Source organism: Gekko japonicus, unplaced genomic scaffold (assembly GCF_001447785.1).
Source record: "Gekko japonicus isolate JY-2015 unplaced genomic scaffold, Gekko_japonicus_V1.1 scaffold458, whole genome shotgun sequence".
In the NCBI taxonomy this organism is placed as follows: Eukaryota; Metazoa; Chordata; class Lepidosauria; order Squamata; family Gekkonidae; genus Gekko; species Gekko japonicus.
Window position 1 is genome coordinate 179,766 of NW_015176465.1, and position 18,753 is coordinate 198,518.

Consider the following 18,753-nt stretch of genomic DNA (forward strand, 5'->3'; position numbering starts at 1 on the left):
GCAGGAGGAAGGGTGGATGCCTGAGAAAACTGAGTTCTTATCTCTGAGCTCCCACCCCAGCCACCAAGTTTTTGCACTGGGGGGGTCCTGTGAGTGCGTTCTTGAGCTATATCATCTGAAAATGTAGCAAGCAATCGCTTTTATGGGGGAGGGGGGGAAGTGTGTGGAAAATACAAGCTCTTAACATGGCACCAACAACACATTGATTTTTTTTTTTATCATCAATCAGCTTCTCATACTACCCAGCTGTTGACAAAAAAACCCTCAATTTGGATAAGAAAGATTCGCAAGTCTTGGCTCACTGTTCAATATGCGATTGAATTAAAAATGACGGTGACAATCTGTCATAGGCAGATCATGAGAGGGAGAGAGAGAGCGGGTAGGGTTGCATTAGCAGTTAGTTCTCGTTCTTACACGCCCAGGGAAATGCTGATTGCCACCTTGGGGTCAGGGAGCAATCGTTCTCCGGGCCCGTTTGGTTGGAGATCCTGGAGGTTTTTTGCCATCTTCTGGGTGTGGAACAGGAGTCACTGGGGGTGTAGAGGGGGAGGTATTTGCGAATTTCCCGCATTGTGCAGGGGATTGGACTAGATGACCCTGGAGGTTCCTTCCAACTCTATGATTCTAATTAACCCTTTAAATGTTTGGAGCCTATTCAATCATGGTGCTACAAGTGAGTAACTTCTCTAATGAAACCCGTCTCAGGCCCCGGTCACACGGGACGGATATCACCGGGGGGGGGGGTGGGGGGGGGGGAGGCGTGGCTGTTTGCCCAGCAGGGAAATAACGCGTGACTGCGCAATCAGGCATCCCTGTCGAGGTCCCGTGGATAGGGGGGAGGTGCCAATCACACGACGCGCCAAAGAGCGGCGCGGCGCGGCAAACGGGGTTGTGGGGTTTTTTTTAACCTGAAGTATGCGCATGCCTCGTTGGGTGCTTGTGTGCATCCCTGGAGAGTTTTTTGGGGAAAAAAACCTTTTCGCAATGGGACATGGGCGGGTGCCGGATGCCACTGGAAACACGATCAGACGCCCGCCCTTGCCCCGCGATTTCCGGAAACTAGTACCTCAGAGGTACTACTTTTTTGCCGCACATCTTCGGCGGGAAGCCTCGGTTGAGCCACGGGAGCTCTACGCTTCCCAGATGTGGCGGTGAGATCATGCCCGGAAAATCCGCCTATCTTCCATGTCTCTAGCGTGGCTAATGCTCCGTGTGACCGGGGCCTATCTATATCATAAAACCCACCTGTTCTGCTGGGTTAGGGGGAGGGGGTCTACGTCCAACCTAACCTCATGCATGATTACACCATACCTCTATGTACATACATCGCTATCCATTCCATCCTTCAGTGAGCTCAAGACAGTAAATAGGATGCCCCCTACTTTACCCCCACAACAACCCTGTGAGGTTAGTCAGGCTGCGAGAGAACAACTCATCTGGTGGGCTTTCCGGCAGAGTGGGGACCTGAACCCCAGGTCTCCCAGATGCGGTCCAGCTGGCTAACCATTACACCAGACTGCCTCTCCACACTTTGAGGTATGTCCCACTGTTCCCACGACTCTCGAACGAGGGAGAATAAGGTGAGGATACTTAACTTCCCTGATCCGCCTTTCTCCCCAGTGGGGGACCCAAAGCGGCTTCCCTCGTTCTCCTCTCCCCCATTTTATCCTCACAACCAGTGTTCCCTCTAAGCAGCCGAGTTGGTGTGAGCTAGCTCACCGTTTTTAGCCAGTTTTAGCTCCAGAGCAAACTAATTCATGCAGTAGCCAAATCACTCCGCTCACAACTTTAACGCCAGTGGCTCACAAAGTAGAATTTCTGCTCACAAACTTAAGAGGGAGCATTGCTCACAACAACCCTGTGAGGGAGTGTGCGAATGGCCCGAGGTCACCCACTGTGTTTCCCTGAAAGACGGGGATTCAGTCCTATGTCTCCTGGACACTAGTCTGATGCTCCACCCACTGCCTCTCAGTGTAGCTCGCAGATCCGCACCCGGGTAAAAGCAGAGGTGTGGTGCTTAATCCTTTTCCCACGCAGCCCCCCCCCCCCCGTCTTTTTTTGTGTTTCCAAATACTTTTGCTGCCACACTGGGGGGAAATACAGGGAGGTGTGTGTGGGGGGGGGGGAGGTTTACAGGAGAAACAGCCACGTGTGGGAGAACAGTTAAACGTCTTCCCTCCTGGATGCATTTCTGCTCAGCGTTTTATTTATTTATTTATTTTATTTCACTGATACCCCGCCCTCCCCGCAAGCGGGCTCAGGGCGGCTTACACAGGCACAACTGTGCAATAAAATACAACAGGATTAAAACGGTGAAGGCACCAAGTGCAATAAAAATAGGACAAGTTAAAACAATTAAAACAAAAGGTCGCATCTTGCAGGATACATTAGGAACTTAAATACTCACTCCCTATTGTATATTGCGGTGGGATCAAAGAGGGGGGATCCCGTGGGCCAAGATGTTCCAGGTGGCCAGTCGGCCCAACCCGGTGGTGGTGGTGGTGGCAGCGGCTCCTACTCAAAAGCCTGGCGGAAGAGCTCCGTCTTGCAGTAACCCCCCCCCGCCCCAAACCCTGCTATTGCTTTGATGAATATCCTCCACTTGGGTTTATTGCTAAATAAGCATTTCTGGTCTAAGGATCTACCTAGAGTATCTTATGGGATCAACAGAACTCAGGACTCATCTGCCTGGCTCAGAACCTTTCACAAAGCAGGTTCGGGAGCACTTGGGGGGGGGTGCTTTCCTCCTTCAGAGCAAGGGAATACATATACCTTTTCAGATGGATTGACCCAACATCCTGCAGTCACAGTTGCCTTTAACATAACCGAAACAGACCCACCAAGGCTAAAATGTTCTGGCTGCATTAAAGGTAAACGTTTCCCTTGCTCAAAAGCCAGTCAAATCCAACTCTAGGGGGCAGTGCTCATCTCCATTTCCAAGCCGAAGAGGCAGTGCTGTCCGAAGACTTCTCTGTGGTCATGTGGACGGCATGACTAAATGCCAAGGAGCACAGAACGCTGTTACCTTCCCACCAGAGCACTTCATATTTATCTACTTGCAATTTCTTGCTTTTGAGCTGCCAGGCCTGTATTACGGATGTACTAATCAAATAATGCCTATTGAGAGCTGCCTAGGTCCATACCATTGGAATATCCAGATGCTTCTACCTGCTACTCAATTATCTTGACACAGACAAGTTTAATTATGGTTTTGCAATCCCTTGTTTAAGAATATATTATTTTCAGGGATGCAACCTTTGATTAGTAGGTCAATCAAACTAAGCTTTAATTGATTAATTGCTGGAAGCCAGTTTTAAATGGTGAAAGACAATTTTAGTCAGAGAGTTACAGACCTGAGGGTACAGATGTTCTAGGTGGCAGTGGTCCCCAAATTTCTGGGAGGCCACCACCCCCTTGGTTCCATTAACACCCCCCATTGCCCCTTACCATATAAAAAGCAGTATTCAGAATAGTAATAGAATAGAATGCATATAACAGAAGTGTAGACTCTAGAAATATATGCAATTTATGTAATCTATGAAAATGAAATTGTATAGAAATATTGATTTCTAAATGTTTCCTGCATTCTCCTGTGATATCTTTCTGATAACAGGCTATGTCTTGTTTCCTGTTACAAGCCAAATGGTGGGCCCCATGGCCTCAATTGCATGCCATAAACCCACATTCTTCACACTTCCATGCTGGAAGCTAGGCCTCACATGCCAGAAGTCACGTAGCCGATGGGGAAGGCTGGAGGTTGGGGCACCTGATTGCAGAAGGAGTTCCCAAACTCCCAGCCTATCCCCACTTGCACCCATGACAACCAAGAATTGGCCACTCCCCTGCCCACTCGCAATTGGCTCCTGGCCAGGGCTAATTTGTGACTGGAATGGGCCTATAACTGGTCATTCCCAATTGGAGAGAGTTCTGTTCTCTCTGTTGCTCTTGTGTTCTTGCTCCTGCTCGTGAGCTCTCTGCTCCCTGCTTGTTGTTTTATTGCACCTGGACATGTGGTCTCTGGGAGAACAAGGACCTGGTTTGTGAACTGGATGCATGCTTGCACAAAATGGGATTCCTACTAAAAATCCCTTGGTGCTCCTGGATTATCACAATGGACTGTTCTGGATTGATGAATGTTCCTGACATGGTAACTATGAAGCATTCATGTTCAGTTAAAGCAAACAGCCCTAGCCTTTCTTGTTTTGAAATCTTTATGGTCTAATTGCAAAGCTCTGTGCTGAATAAAAACTTATGCTGTTTCTAAATGGTCTTTGATATTGTAACTGGGATTCCAAGTCATAGAAAACAGAGAGTGAGTGTAGGTGGGCAATTTTCTCAGTGGAGGGTGGTAAGCAGTGGGGTACCGCAGGGATCAGTACTTGGTCCACTGCTTTTTAACTTGTTCATTAATGATTTGGAGATGGGAGTAAGCAGTGAAGTGGCTAAATTTGCGGATGATACAAAGTTGTTCAGGGTGGTGAAAACCAGTGAGGATTGTGAGGCACTCCAAGAGGATCTGTCAAGGATGGGCGAGTGGGCATCAACATGGCAAATGGGGTTCAATGTGGCCAAGTGCAAGGTGATGCACATTGGAGCCAAAAATCCTAAATATAAATACACATTGATGGGGTCTGAACTGGCAGAGACTGAGCAAGAGAGAGATCTTGGAGTTGTAGTGGATAACTCACTGAAAATGTCGAGACAGTGTGTGACTGCAATAAAGAAGGCCAATGCTATGCTGGGGATTATTAGGAAGGGTATTGAAAACAGATCAGCCAATATAATAATGCCCCTATATAAATCAATGGTGAGACCTCATTTGGAATACTGTGTGCAGTTCTGGGCACCACACCTTAAAAAGGATATTATAGCTTTGGAAAAAGTGCAGAAAAGGGCAACTCGAATGATAAAAGGGTTGGAACACTTTCCCTATGAGGAAAGGTTAAAGCGCTTAGGGCTCTTTAGCTTGGAGAAAAGACGACTGAGGGGTGACATGATCGAGGTTTATAAGATTATGCATGGGAAAGAGCAGGTAAAGAAAGAGGTACTTTTCTCCCTTTCTCACAATACAAGAACTCGTGGGCACTCCATGAAACTGCAGAGCGGTCGGGTTAGAACGGATAAAAGGAAGTACTTCTTCACCCAAAGAGTGATTAACACATGGAATTCACTGCCACAGGAAGTGGTGGCGGCTACAAGCATGGACGGCTTCAAAAGGGAATTAGATAAGCATATGGAGCAGAGGTCCATCAGTGGCTATTAGCCACAAGGTATAGCTAGGGGCTCTGGGGCAAGTGATGCTCTGTCTTCTTGGTGCTTGGGGGGGGTCAACAGTGGGAGGGCTTCTAATGTCCTGGCCCCACTGCTGGACCTCCTGATGGCACTGGTATTTCTGGCCACTGTGTGACACAGAGTGTTGGACTGGATGGGCCTTTGGCCTGATCCAACATTGGCGTCTCTTATGTTCTTATGTTCTTATGTATTTCCTGTGCCTAAATGCTGACCACATACGCTACTATTGGAGGTTAAAATATTGTGCATCTCTGGGAATGAGGTGCTAATGTGTTAAGACCTAGATGCCAACTGAGATTTTGAACCTCTAATCTCAGATTGGAAGTGGGATTATTGTAGAGGTTCTAGTGGCATATTGTTCTGAATCCAGAGAGGGTAGCCTACCTCTGTGGGTTGTTGTTTAATGTATTGAAAAAGTATAGGGTTCCCTCTCGTTCCTGGACAGCTTTGGGGGACAGAATCCTATACAGAAATGTGTGTAACATTTTTGAAAATATGGAAAATAAACATGGGGGGGGGAAGAATTGTAAATACAAAGAAACGTGACCAAAGAAAATAACTTTGAAAGCAGTAAGAGCAGAAGAACTTTAAAGATGAAGCAAGGAAAATGTTTCCCTCTAGCCTGATCAGTCACAAATAAGTGAGCAACATGGTCAAAGTGGACCAATTCCAGTGCCTGCCGCCTATCCCCCAGTCTCTTAGCACCACCTAGGTCAGTGGTGGCGAACCTCTGGCATGGGTGCCAGAGGTGGCACTCAGAGCCCTCTCTGTGGGCACGCGTGCCATCGCCCCAGCCAGGCCCAGACCATCATTAAAGTGTCGAATTCTCTGCCAAATAATTTTAAGCAAATGAAAGCATTTGGGATTGCTTTTCTTACTTTGTTTGGATCATCTTAAGTTAATGTATGAGTTGTTTTTTCTAAAGTAAAACCTCAGTATTCAGGTTAAATTGCCGTGTTGGCAGTTTGCGATAAATAAGTGGGTTTTGGGTCGCAGTTTGGGCACGCGGTCTCTAAAAGGTTCGCCATCACTGACCTAGGTAATCCCACCCACCCACAGGGGGCTGCATCACCCACTTAGGAACCACTGAAGCTATTTTGGTATCTTACAGTACATAGCTCGACAAATCGTGGGTGACAGGTTGCCACGGCACCCAGAAATTTCATTGTGGCATGTAGTATTTTTTTTTGCAATAGCAATAATTAGGAAAATACAGTCATATATAATGCTGAAGGCTGAAACATGAGCCTGGGTCCTACATTTTTGATCTGGCTTCTAGAACCAAAGGAAATTTGTCAAGGCCTCTTATAGTAGCAGAAAATTTAGGTAACAGGAAATGAAAACATTAAAGATGATTTCCCCCCCCCCAACACTTTTGTTCATTGTCCATTTATGCTCCTGCAGCCCAAGAGACCCTCAGGAACAGTGTGTGGGGCAAAGTGTGTGACTGCAGCCGGAAAAAAAAAAAAGAGCGGGCAAATATTGCCCCCCTCCCCCGCCAACAGAACTGCCGTTCCATGGATCCACCCCGCAGTCACATCTCTCATCTCTGTCTCCTACGGGTCCCTTTAATACTACAAAGTTCATTTAATTTCTTAGGAAAATGGCAAACATTTTCTGCAAGTGTGTCATTACATCCTACTGAGGAATCAATCTTGGCTGGGCCACTGGAATGGAAGATAATTCTCTCTCACGTTGCTACGTTCTCCATAGCAGACATGCTTTTCCAGAGGAGAACCTCGAGAGGGACACGTCAGGACACCACTGAAGGGGGGGGGGGGCTCACCCTCTTCCTTGCACCTAAAGGCTCCTTGTTCTTATTGGCATAGCCCTACTTTTTCATTAGCATGTCTCTCCACTGGCTTCCCTCTGCTCGGCATGCAAGAACATGACGGAGTGTTGGCAACTGGCATTTACACAGAAGGATTCCGGGCTTATCAATTGTCAGGCGTTTGAAGACGTAAAATCCTCTTCTAAGCTCCAGAAACATTTCTCATTTTATCTGGAAATTCTCAGCAGTGTTTACTCTGCTTTGAGGTCTGTCCAAATGTTTCAATGACTTCTGAAACGATAGCATTTGCCTGGGAGCTGGAGTAGAAGAGTGCTTAACAGTAGGAGAGAACAGAGTGCTTATCTAGACATGCACAAATGCTTATCTCATTCATCATCAAGTAAAGGTGGGCTGCAGCTGGTATTCTATAGTCACACTTTCATCTTCAGGTCAAGGAAAAGGTGCCATTTTTTTGTTTCAGTGAGACGAGATCAGCACATCATGATTTACGAACATCTGTGTTTAGTATCTCTGCAACTTTGCCGGTCATCGCATTTTATAATGGCGTATCGGCACCCTGGCAGGTACAGCCTATCTTATAGCCCAGACTAGCCTGATCTCATCAGATCTTGGGAGCTAAGTAGGGTTGAACCTGGTTAGTACTTGGATGGGAGACCACCAAGGAATACCAGGGTTGTAACGCCAAGGCGGGCAATGGCAAACCACCTCTGAATGTCTCTTGCCTTAAAAACTTTCTGGGGTCGCCATAAGCCAGCTGTGACTTGATGACCAAAAAAAAAGAGGTAGTTTTCAAACATTCTGCCATGGACCTCTCGCAGGGTATTCTGGGACACATTCCGGAAGCACTTTCAGTTCATGCAGGGCATGGCCAATCTATTCAGCCTCATTACTGATCCACAGGTATTGAGAGTGGCCAATATGTTGCCCACCCATCTTGTTGGGTGCTACTGCATGTTAGAAAGGAAGACCAATATTGGGAGAACAAGGATCCTTCAGGAAAGCTTGCCCGACATTAGTGGCATTCTTAGTGAGGAACCCCAACAGACTTACAAGGGATTCTAAGGCCAATCTTGTTGGGTCTTCATCTGATGGCTTGTAACCCATAGATGTGTCTAGATATGACCTGTGGTTTGAGAAAGATGGGTCACACCAGAGTTGCTATCTCTGTAGTTTGGAAAACATTGGAAAACAAAAATACAATACTGTATAAAACAGGGCTGTCGAACTCATTTGTTATGAGGGCCGGATCTGCCATAAATGAGACCTTGTTGGATCAGGCCATGTGTGTCATAAAATGTAATGTCAGGTAGCAGAGATATAAACTTTATAAAGGACACAGACAAACACAATTAAAGATTTTTTAAAAACTTAAAAAATGCTTAAAACACTAGCACTCTTGCAATATTTTGTCTATTTAACAGTCTCTGATAACTGACACCTCTGGCTCTGAATTACTGCAACAAAATGTCTGTGCTGTAGCAATCTTGAGTATGCTGTTCAGGTGTATATCTGGAAGCTGCAAACCTACTTTTGATTTATTGACAGTCATTACAGAAATCTCATGCTCAGTGTTCTGAGCCTAGGACCCAGGGGAAAACATCAAATGGCTGGGCATTGCGAGCTTTTGTATGTAAGTTGCTTCATGTGCTGGTCAAGGACATGAGAAGGCATCCTGACACAGACTGAGGGCTGTTTGTTTGTCTACAAAACTATAGTCTTCCCCAGAGAAATAACTATAACTTTCTACAAAGGAAATGTGCTGGGTGAACTTGGTCTGGACACACACTCTCAGCCTAATCCACCTTCCTGGCTTGTTGTTATTCCTCCTCTAAAATAGTTCACATTGCTTTCTTACTGAGAAAGACTGGATCATGAGGGCATGAATACAGTGAAAAGCGGGAGGGAACCCAGTTGCACCCAGGAGAGCCCTGGCATAATGAGTCCAACAAAACACACACACATAGAGCATAAGGAGCCCAACAGAATACACACACACTGTAGCAAGGCACACAAAAGCTCATACCTTGAACAAAACTTAGTTGGTCTTCAAGGTGCCTGGTATCTCTCCCGTGCGATTGGGGCAGCCCAGCAAAGCAAGCTCTCCCTCATTCCCTCCCTCCCTCCAGGTAGGAGCCTCAGCTAGTGGAAGGGAAGGATTCCCTTTGTCTCCTGTATACAATTGAGGCAGCCTGGCCAGGAAGCAAGCTCTGACTGGTTCCCTTCCTCCCCCTGGGAGGAGGAGGAGCCTCAGCCAGTACTTTATCAGACTCTTTTCAACCACACAGGAGAGGCTTGCCTATCTACCTCTCCTATGTGACTGAGAGAGTCTGGTAAAGCAAGCTGCAATGCAGCAGCAGCAGCAGAACTGGAAAAGGAAACGGGAAACAGCCAGGGCCTTGCGGGCCGGATTGCAGGCCTTCGAGGGTCTGATCTGGCCCGTGGGCTGCATGTTTGACACCCCAGTATAAAAGAAATAGACAGTGAGAAGGAGAAAGAGGGAAAGAAAAAAAGAGACCCAATCTGCACAGAATGACTGAATGAATGAATGACTGCAAGAGTAACAAAAGAGGTAAAAGAATTAAAAGTAGCCATCTTGCAAGATGGACTTAGCAGGAGAACCTGAATCTAGAAATATTGAAGAACACTACGCTATCCTAACTGTCCATGATGCAACTACGGAATCTTGATGCTAAGTAGGGTTGCTTTGGGGGAAAAGAGCCACTGTTGAACTGAATAGGTTTCCTGTTGTTGCAACAAACATCTGACTGCCCCCAAACCAGTCAAATAAAATGTTCTAATCAACCGGTTAAGACTGCAGACTGGGGGGGGGGGGGTGTCTGCAAAAGCCAATGGCAGTTTTAAAAACAGATTTTTACAAAACTAACACTGATACCATACAGAGACAGCCTCCTGATAATACAAAGCACTCCCAGTGTGGTGGAGTGGTTAAAGTGCTGGACTAAGGTCTGGGAGACCCATGTCAGCCTAACCTACCTTTCAGGGTCGTTGTAACGATAAAATGGAGGACAGGAGAATGGTGTACGCCTGTTTAAGTCCACTACTGGGGAGGAAGGTGGGTATAAAATAGCATAAATAACATTTATCAGCCATGAATAATATTAGGACAACCTCTGTGCCCAGAAGTTCTCTGTCACACTTGACAGGTTTCTAAAATTATGGCTTGTGGGGCACACGGAGCGTGAGAAGACTTTTCTCATGTCCAATAATATCCAGGACTCAGGGTCACCCAGTGAAGTTGGTAACAGGGTCACAAATGTCAAAAAAGGAAACATAGGCCCCGGTCACACAAGAGGTTTTGGGCCGGGAGAAGGACAGATCGGGGGCGCAGCAAACGGGCGCGATCCCACCGCAACATCTGGGAAGCGTTGCGCACCCGTCCCCGATCTGGCCCTTCCGCCCAAAACGTTGCAGCAAAAATAAACCACATACCGAGGTGGTTCTTCCGGCAAGGCCGCATCAAGGCCGGCCGTGGGATCGCCGGCGCGTCCTTCCGCCGGCGCATCCCCGGCTCCTGGCTGAACTGCGCATGCTCACACATGCACAGTTTGGCAGCCTCCCCCTCCCGACCGTGGCTTCCTCCCCGGCATCTGATTGTGCCGGGGAGCAACAGCGCCACGGCTCAGGGGATCCGTGGGATCCCGCCGCGGCATCTCTATTTTGGTGCGGCTCTGATTAGCTGCACTTCGCCCGTTTTTTATTCTGCCGTGTGGCAGGGACCATATGGAATTTTCTACAAGACAGTGATGGCCACTAGCCTACACAGCTTTAAGATCGGACAGATCCAGGGGGCGTGGGTCTATTGATGACTATTACAGCTACATGTAACGTCCATGTTCAGATGCACTGAACCTCCAAATACCACTCTTGGGGAGCAAACGGTGGGGAGGGGAGGCTGTTGGCTCCCAGAGGCATCTGTCTGGCTACCATTTTTTAAAAGACGGTGGGCTAGATGGACTCTCGGTCTGATCCAATGGGGCCTCCGTCTTACGTTCTCGTGTGTTTTGGGAACGCAAGATCAAGGTCACCTAATTAAACCAACGTGAGACATTCTAAGGAACACCCGGGATCTGATCAAGCAGTGCAAGGTCGCCATCACAATGGCTTCCAGCAGTGTCACAGAAATCAGTCGCTGTCTTCAACATCTCACCTTGCGGATGGGAAACGCTTTTGCTCGGGGCGTGCACTTAAATGAACTGTTCGGGAAGGCCGCCCCTGCAAACGGCATCAGGATTCTCAAGTGTCTGTACTAGCTGGAGCTGCTGTACACCCGCCTTATGCAACAGAATCGCCAGGGTTATATAATGCAACTCATATTACACTGTGGCGACTGGCGAGTCGGACTCCTCGATAGCAGTTACCAAGCAAGCACTGAGAACACAGACCCCCCTTTGCACTGTGCACTGCCAACACCTTTGCTCTTTTACTAGAACGAACCATTCTGGGAATGACGGGCAATCATTTAACTCCTTCATTCCCAACAATATACATACGGGTATTTCATTTCCTATTCACTGTAAGAATACAAAACAGTGACAGGATTCCCACGAAAATATGCATTTGGGAACAACTAGCAGATTAAGAAAACCCTCTCTAATACCTAAACAAGTACTTCCCTGCAAAAACTGTACCACCTTTTATTTCTGTAAAAAAACAAACCCATCTGATGAAAGAAAGAGGTATTCAATAAGCAGACCCCCCCCCCCCACATTCCAGTCACGATTCACTTAAGAACTGGATTTAAAGGGGCGTGTTGTTTGGGGTGGCGACATCGGGAGAGATGAAACTGGCTTCGTAGATTTTTATAAACCTCATTCCTTATTCAGGAGCAGTGTGAAATACAAGCTTCTGTTAGGGACCAGAGTAGCAATAGAAAAGAAAAACAAGCCATTACCTGCCAACCTAGCAGTTCGAAAGCAAGAAATTGCAAGTAGATAAATAGGTACGACTTTGGTGGGAAGGGAACAGCATTCTGTGCGCCTTGGTGTTTAGTCATGCCGGCCACATGACCACGGAAACGTCTACGGACAGTGCTGGCTCTTCGGCTTTGAAACAGAGATGAGCACCGCAACCCTAGAGTCGGACTCGACTGGCTTTCGAGCAAGGGAACCTTTACCTTTACTCTTCCAATATATTACTGAAACGTCTTTTCCCTCCTCTTAGCTGTCTGCATAAACCTCAAGATGTTGACGTCTTTGGACAACAAACTGCAGAGCCTGACCTGATGAAAATAAGAGGTACCAGGGCCATCAGCTAGGATGGAGGGGATAAAACTAGCTCATCTTGCAGATCCCGCAGGATTCTTCGTCTGATTCTAAGAGGAGACTTGTGGCACTTTGAAAGACTAACGGTTTTGCCCTGACCTGGATAGCTCAGGCAAGCCCGATCGAGTCAGATCTCGGAAGCTAAGCAGGGCCGACCCTGGCAAGTACTTGGATGGGAGGCCTCCAAAGAATACCAGGGCTGAGAGGCACGGGCAGGCTATCAAGCCACTTCTCTGAACGTCCTCCATGCCCCAGCAGGACTCACCAGAGTTCGCCATGACTTCCAGACATGGGCGCACACACACACGCAAATGCAAAAATACAAAAAAAACCCAGTTTTTTTTTAATTCCAGCACTCGTTTTTGTGGGCTAGTGCCCACTTTTTCGGGAGCTTATTAGGGGTGCCTCCTAACCATGCAGTCTCTTTAGGTGGGCATGGAAAATAAATTAACAGTAGGGTCGCATACAGCAATTAAATATAAACCTTTCCCCCCCCCCCCATGGGAAGCATGTAGAAACACGAATACTAGCAATTGCTCACATCAGGTTGGAAATGACGTGAATTCCTTGCGGGAGAAACAAAAGGGATCATATGACTAAATAACAGAAAAGAGATGTATCATCTGGCCTTACAACATTAAGCAATACACTCTCTTAATGAAGCATGCAACCGCTTTTCCAGAAACCTTAATGCTGAAATGGACCATCAAGGTATTTGCAAGGTTGATTTTCAAGGATAAAAATCATGTGATATCAATGACTGGGGGGGGGGGGAATGAAGAGGCTTGCAAAGGTTAAAACTGAACCATGACTTTCCTAAATTTATGTGCAGAAGCTTTTGTTTTTTTAAGCAAACACAGAAAGCAGGGCCTCACAGGGACACCTTCTTACACTGGGGAACGTCCCACTTAATGGTGCCCCAAAACCACAAGGGAGTTGTGATAACTAGTGCACACGCCATCGCTCTTGGCAGTGCTGTGGTTTGAAAAAGACAAAAGATCCGAAATCTAGGAAGTGGATCGTAACACAGGGTTGCCCATGCAAAATTACTACGAGCAAATGGGGGATGCATTCAAGGACGTACAGTGTAATCTAAGGGCCAAATCAGACAAGACACTGAAAAAATCAGCAGCAGATATTTTAAAAGGAACATTACAATTATGGGGAGCTCCATAGGCGTTGGCTCTCAGACGATAACCAGCTCCCCCCCCCTTCCAGCTTGTATTCCTACCAGCAAAGCCATTCAGGAGATGAAAGGATTAAAATCCATTCTCTTCCCCCTCTCCCATGCTGTGATCCCAAACAGGGAGGGGGCCCCTGCAGCGGCAATTTCTCTTTAATAATGCTGGGTAGATCTATTCAGGGATCTCCCACCGCCTCATCTAGTTCCCCCTAAGATCTTGCTTTGATCTGTGATCAGAGTGTGCATCTCACAGGGAGGAAGCGACACATGCCCTTCTTCACACATCGAGTGCCCTTGAACCTCTTACACCAAAGGGGAGGGGAACAGATTGGCTTCTAGATGTCTCCCTCCCCAAATCCCTACAGACTGCATCAGGAAATGACCTTGGGGGATTTTTAAAAAAAAACATCTTCACACAGGAAGGAACTGAATCAGCTGTGCTGACGGAATGGTCCCCATGCAAATACGTGTCTGACTTGGTTGCCCCGTCTTCTGGTTGTAAATTCTTTGGAGTAACGGCATGGGACACGTGTGGGGTTGGGAGAGGGTTCTCCTCATGACACAGCCAATGAACCAATTAGTAATACTGCAATGAACAAATATCTTTGACTTTGGGGGGCAGGTTTCTTCAGGATGAGCAGCAGGCAAAGCTCTTACTGAACGCCGACCCTTAGATCCCAGCAGGGCTCAAGGGCTCCCTTTTATCCTACACATCCCCATAAATTTTGGTGGGCCCGTAGAATCTCTCCTCTGAGGTCTCAAATCTTTGTTCTGCATCATCTCACCTCCACATATCACCACAAAGCCCCAGAGCAAAAACCTTTCCAAACGGGACCACTACGGAGCGGAAGAATTACTTTGCTGGATCCAAGTCCAACAGTGGCCCACCAGAGGCTTACATAACAGAGATGACCATCACTCGATTCGCTGTCCAGGATAAGGTGATACCCACCTGAGAAATACGGCAGTGGACTCACTGTTCCCTCTAAGCTGAGTTAGCGTGAGCTAGCTCACGGTTTTTTAGCCTCCAGCTCACACATTTTTGTCTTAGCTCAGGAAGAATGGCTCCAGACCAAACGAATTTATGCAGTAGCCAAATTGCTCGCTCACAACTTTAATGCCAGGAGCTCACAAAGTGGAATTTTTGCTCACAAGACTCCACAGCTTAGAGGGAACATTGGAGTGGTCCCATTTTGTGTTCGCATTGCTCACTGCTAGTGCACTGGTGGACTCCAGCATTCAGGGCACTGTACCCCCAAGATTTTGCTTTGATTTCTTTTTTCCTTTCAGCTTTTTGAGTTAGAGCCCCCTCCCCCCTTCCCATCTTATGGCATGGGAGCGGCCCAAGTTTTATCATTCGAAGAAGAAGCATCCCTCTAAGGCAATGCTCCCTCTAAGCTGTGGAGTCCTGTGAGCAAAAATTCTACTTTGTGAGCTACTGGCACTACAGTTGTGAGCAGTTGATTTGGCTCCTGCATGAATTAGTTTGCTCTGGAGCCCTCCTTCCTGAGCGAAGAGAAAAAAATGTGAGCCATAGGCTAAAAAAATAGTGAGCTAGCTCACACTAACTCAGCTTAGAGGGAACACTGCTCTAAAGCAATTTCATTGGATTCAAATTCTAGTGTTCTGGGTGATGGTAGCGAGCGGGAAAACACGCTCCTGAAAATTTCCCAATATAATATTATGATGTGGAAATTTTTTCATTTCTAAAAACGAATTAGTTACACAATGAATGGATACAGTAACAGCAAATTGGGAAGGTGAACATTAAAACTCCACGAGTATAAATTGGTGGATGACAACAGCATATCATACCCAATTCTGGGAAGTGCTAAATTTATTAAGTTAACACTTTCCATCTTTCCCCCCCGAAAAGTTTAAATGACATTAGGGAAGCATATGCCATTAAGTTGTCATGTCTTAAAATGTTAGGAAGGATTCTAATAAAAATAAAATCCAAGTAAAACTCTGAATTTATTGGATGATAGTTCATATTATTAAACCACATTAAGAATGGTGATCAGGTATTTCAGTTCAATGCCTTTTGGCTGTTGGAAAAACTTTTGAAATATAAAATTAACAGAGTACTTTTAAATTTTTATAATTCAAAGAAAAATGCTAAATAGGATGTTGAAAAATTTCCAGTGCTTGTTTTCCAAAGTGTTTAATGTAGAATTTTCCGATAGTGCATATCAATTATTTTATCTTTCTTTACTCTTTCTGTATTTTTATGTTCCCCCAGAAAGTCATGTTTCCTTAAACTGGGAAGGCTGTACAGAGTCCCATTAATTGGGAAGTCAACACAGCAGTCGTCTTTTCCTGCCTGCACAAATATGGACTCTTTCCCCCCTTTCTCCACAGACTCCACCTTGAGCGCCTGAAAGGCTAACAACTCACTTTCCTACAAAAAGGGCTCCTTCTATGTGCCACATTATGTGGTTCAGTTCTCAGAAGGGTTCAACAGCCAGACAGCAGGGAGAGACACAATGTTCGGCCTGGAAGCCTCCTTTGACTGATGCAGTTGACTTGTGGGATGCGGTATTTTCAGAAGCGGAGATGAAGCACAATGCAGCCCAAGACAGGCCCCCAGGATTCCTTGCAATGTCACACCAGAGGGCGCCAGGACCTGGCTGGGCATCATCCTAGCATCCTGTGCGGGGTGATGAGGCGTTCACCTCTCCCACAGTGCAGTCCAGCGACTGGTATAACGGAAGGCAACAAAAATATCTTGGGGAGGAGGGGGGGGGGGGGGGCTGCAGCCAGAAATGCTTTTCTGAACACCAAGGAACCACCAAAACAAGCAAGAACACTTCTATGTGCGCTCCAAGTGCTTTTCCTTCAGCACAGATGGAAGAAGCAGCAAGATATCCTCTAGGCAAGGCCTTCCCGGCAAGGATGGCTCAAGCCAGGGGCAGTCCTTGGGTCAGGCCACCCAAGCAAGGGCTGGGCCGAGCAGCAAGAGGAGGGCGCCCCCCCCATATGCCACAGGGGTTTCGCTGGCTCCCAGCCACCTGCAGCACGCAAGTGGAACAGCACCCTTCCTGGGCCCAGGCTGCGGCCAGTCGGGTCAAGACCACGCCTCGGCTCTGGCCCCCTCCAGAGGGTGGTGGCAGTGGGGGGTTGGGAAGGGATGGGCTTAGGAGCAGTGTTCCCTCTAAGCTGAATCCGTGTGTGTCTGCTCACCGTTCTTTAGCCTCCAGCTCACACATTTTTGAAGGAGGGCGCCAGAGCAAACATAACGTATGCAGCAGCCGAATCGCTCTCTCACAGCTTTAGTGCCAGAAGCTCACACAGTAGGATTTTTGCACACAAGACTCCACAGTTTAGAGGGAGCCCTGGTCCCCGGCAAACAGCCACGCTTACCAGAAGGGAGAGGAGGCTCAAGGCCCTTCCCATATGTGAGGTTTCCCAGGGAGCAGAGAAGCCGGGAGAGCCCGGATCCCCTGGGCGGGCCTTAGGGGGAGATGTGATGAGCTTTCATCTGCTACAGAGCCCCGACTGAGTACAGGGAGCAATGTTCCCTCTAAACTGTGGAGTCTTGTGAGGAAAAATTCTAGTTTGTGAGCTACCAGCATTAAAGTTCTGAGCGAGCGATTTGGCATCTGCATAGATTAGTCTGCTCTGGAGCCCTCCTTCCTGAGCGAAGACAGAAATGTGTGAGCCAGAGGCTAAAAACCTGTGCGCTAGCACACACTAACTCAGCTTAGAGGGAACACTGGCAGGGAGGCCAGTGTTCCCTCTAAGCTGACTCTGTGTAGCTAGGACTCAGCTCCAGAAGGATGGCTTCGGAGCCAACCGTAATGCCAGTCAGTGTTCCCTCTAAGCCGAGTTAACGTGAGCCAGCTCACAGTTTCTTAGCCTCCAGCTCACACATCTTTGTCTTTGCTCAGGAAAGATGGCTCCAGAGAGAAAACTAATTTATGCAGCAGCCAAATTGCTCGCTCACAACTTTCATGCCGGTAGCCAGGGCCGGCTCACTCACTAGGCGAACTAGGCGATTGCCTAGAGCGGGATGGCCCTTAGGGGCGCCAAACTGAACCCGGCCTCATACTCTGGACGTTTCTTGATTATTTGTGTTTTTCATTCTTCCTAAAATGCATTTATTTTTGAAAATTGGTGGGCGCACGGGGTGTGTCTGTGTGCCAGAAGGGATCCTCGCCTAGGGTGCAAAATAAGCCGGGGCCGGCCCTGCCGGTAGCTCAAAGTAGAATTCTTGCTCACAAGACTCTACAGCTTAGAGGGAACATTGCGAGTCCCTGTACTGAGTCAGGGCTCTCCTAGGGCATGAAAGCTGGCTCACAACTTCGATGCCGGTAGCTCACAAAGTAGGATTCTTGCTCACAAGGCTCCACAGCTTAGAGGGAACATTGCGAATCCCTGTACTCAGTCGGGGCTCTCCTAGGGCATGAAAGCTGGCTCACAACTTCGATGCCGGTAGCTCACAAAGTAGGATTCTTGCTCACAAGGCTCCACAGCTTAGAGGGAACATTGCGAGTCCCTGTACTCAGTCAGGGCTCTCCTAGGTTCATGAAAGCTGGCTCACCACTTTGATGCCAGGAGCTCACCAAGTAGGATTCTTGCTCACAAGGCTCCACAGCTTAGAGGGAACATTGTGAGTCCCTGTACTCAGTCAGGGCTCTCCTAGCGCATGAAAGCTGGCTCACCACTTCGATGCCAGTGGCCCACCAAGTGGGATTCTTGCTCACAAGACTCCACAGCTGAGAGGGAACATTGAGTGGGATTTCTCAGCGCAGTGGGACCGCTCGGCGGCGGGGGCGCCTCCGTGGGCTTACCTGTCCCTTGACGAGGCTGGCGGCGAACTGGCGCATGACGGCCTCGACGGTGTAGGCGCTGGACCAGCCGCGGGGGGTGAGGAGCTCCATGCAGATGGCGCCGCCGTCGAGGACGTAGCCGTTCTCCAGGCGGGGGCTGAGGACGCGCATGAAGGGCGGCCCGAAGGGGAAGTTGTCCGGGAAGGTGAGGTTGAGGAGGATGCAGTCGGTGCCGGTCTCCTTCATGTCCTGCCAGAGGACCGAGTCCTTGTCCACCTGGTGCAGCCGGACGTTCCAGTCGAAGAGGCTCTCGTCCACCAGCTCCACCGAGATGAAGCGGTCGCTCAGGCGGGCGATGTCCGCCAGCTCCTTCATCAGCCGCCGGGTCCGCACCTGCGTGCAGTGCGCCTGCCGGCCGGACGGCGCCGGCCC

At 48.1% G+C, this 18,753-nt stretch overlaps 1 protein-coding gene across 1 annotated transcript in view; it reads right to left on the reverse strand.

Moving 5' to 3' along the window:
- UBE2QL1 (ubiquitin conjugating enzyme E2Q family-like 1) overlaps positions 1 to 18,738 on the reverse strand; it is a 33,510-nt gene extending 14,772 nt beyond the window's left edge. Inside the window, exon 1 of the mRNA XM_015427084.1 lies at positions 18,343 to 18,738. Coding sequence (XP_015282570.1) covers positions 18,343 to 18,696 — 354 coding nt within the window. The 5' untranslated portion in view covers positions 18,697 to 18,738. The remainder of the gene's footprint in view (positions 1 to 18,342) is intronic.
- Positions 18,739 to 18,753: the final 15 nt, after the last annotated feature.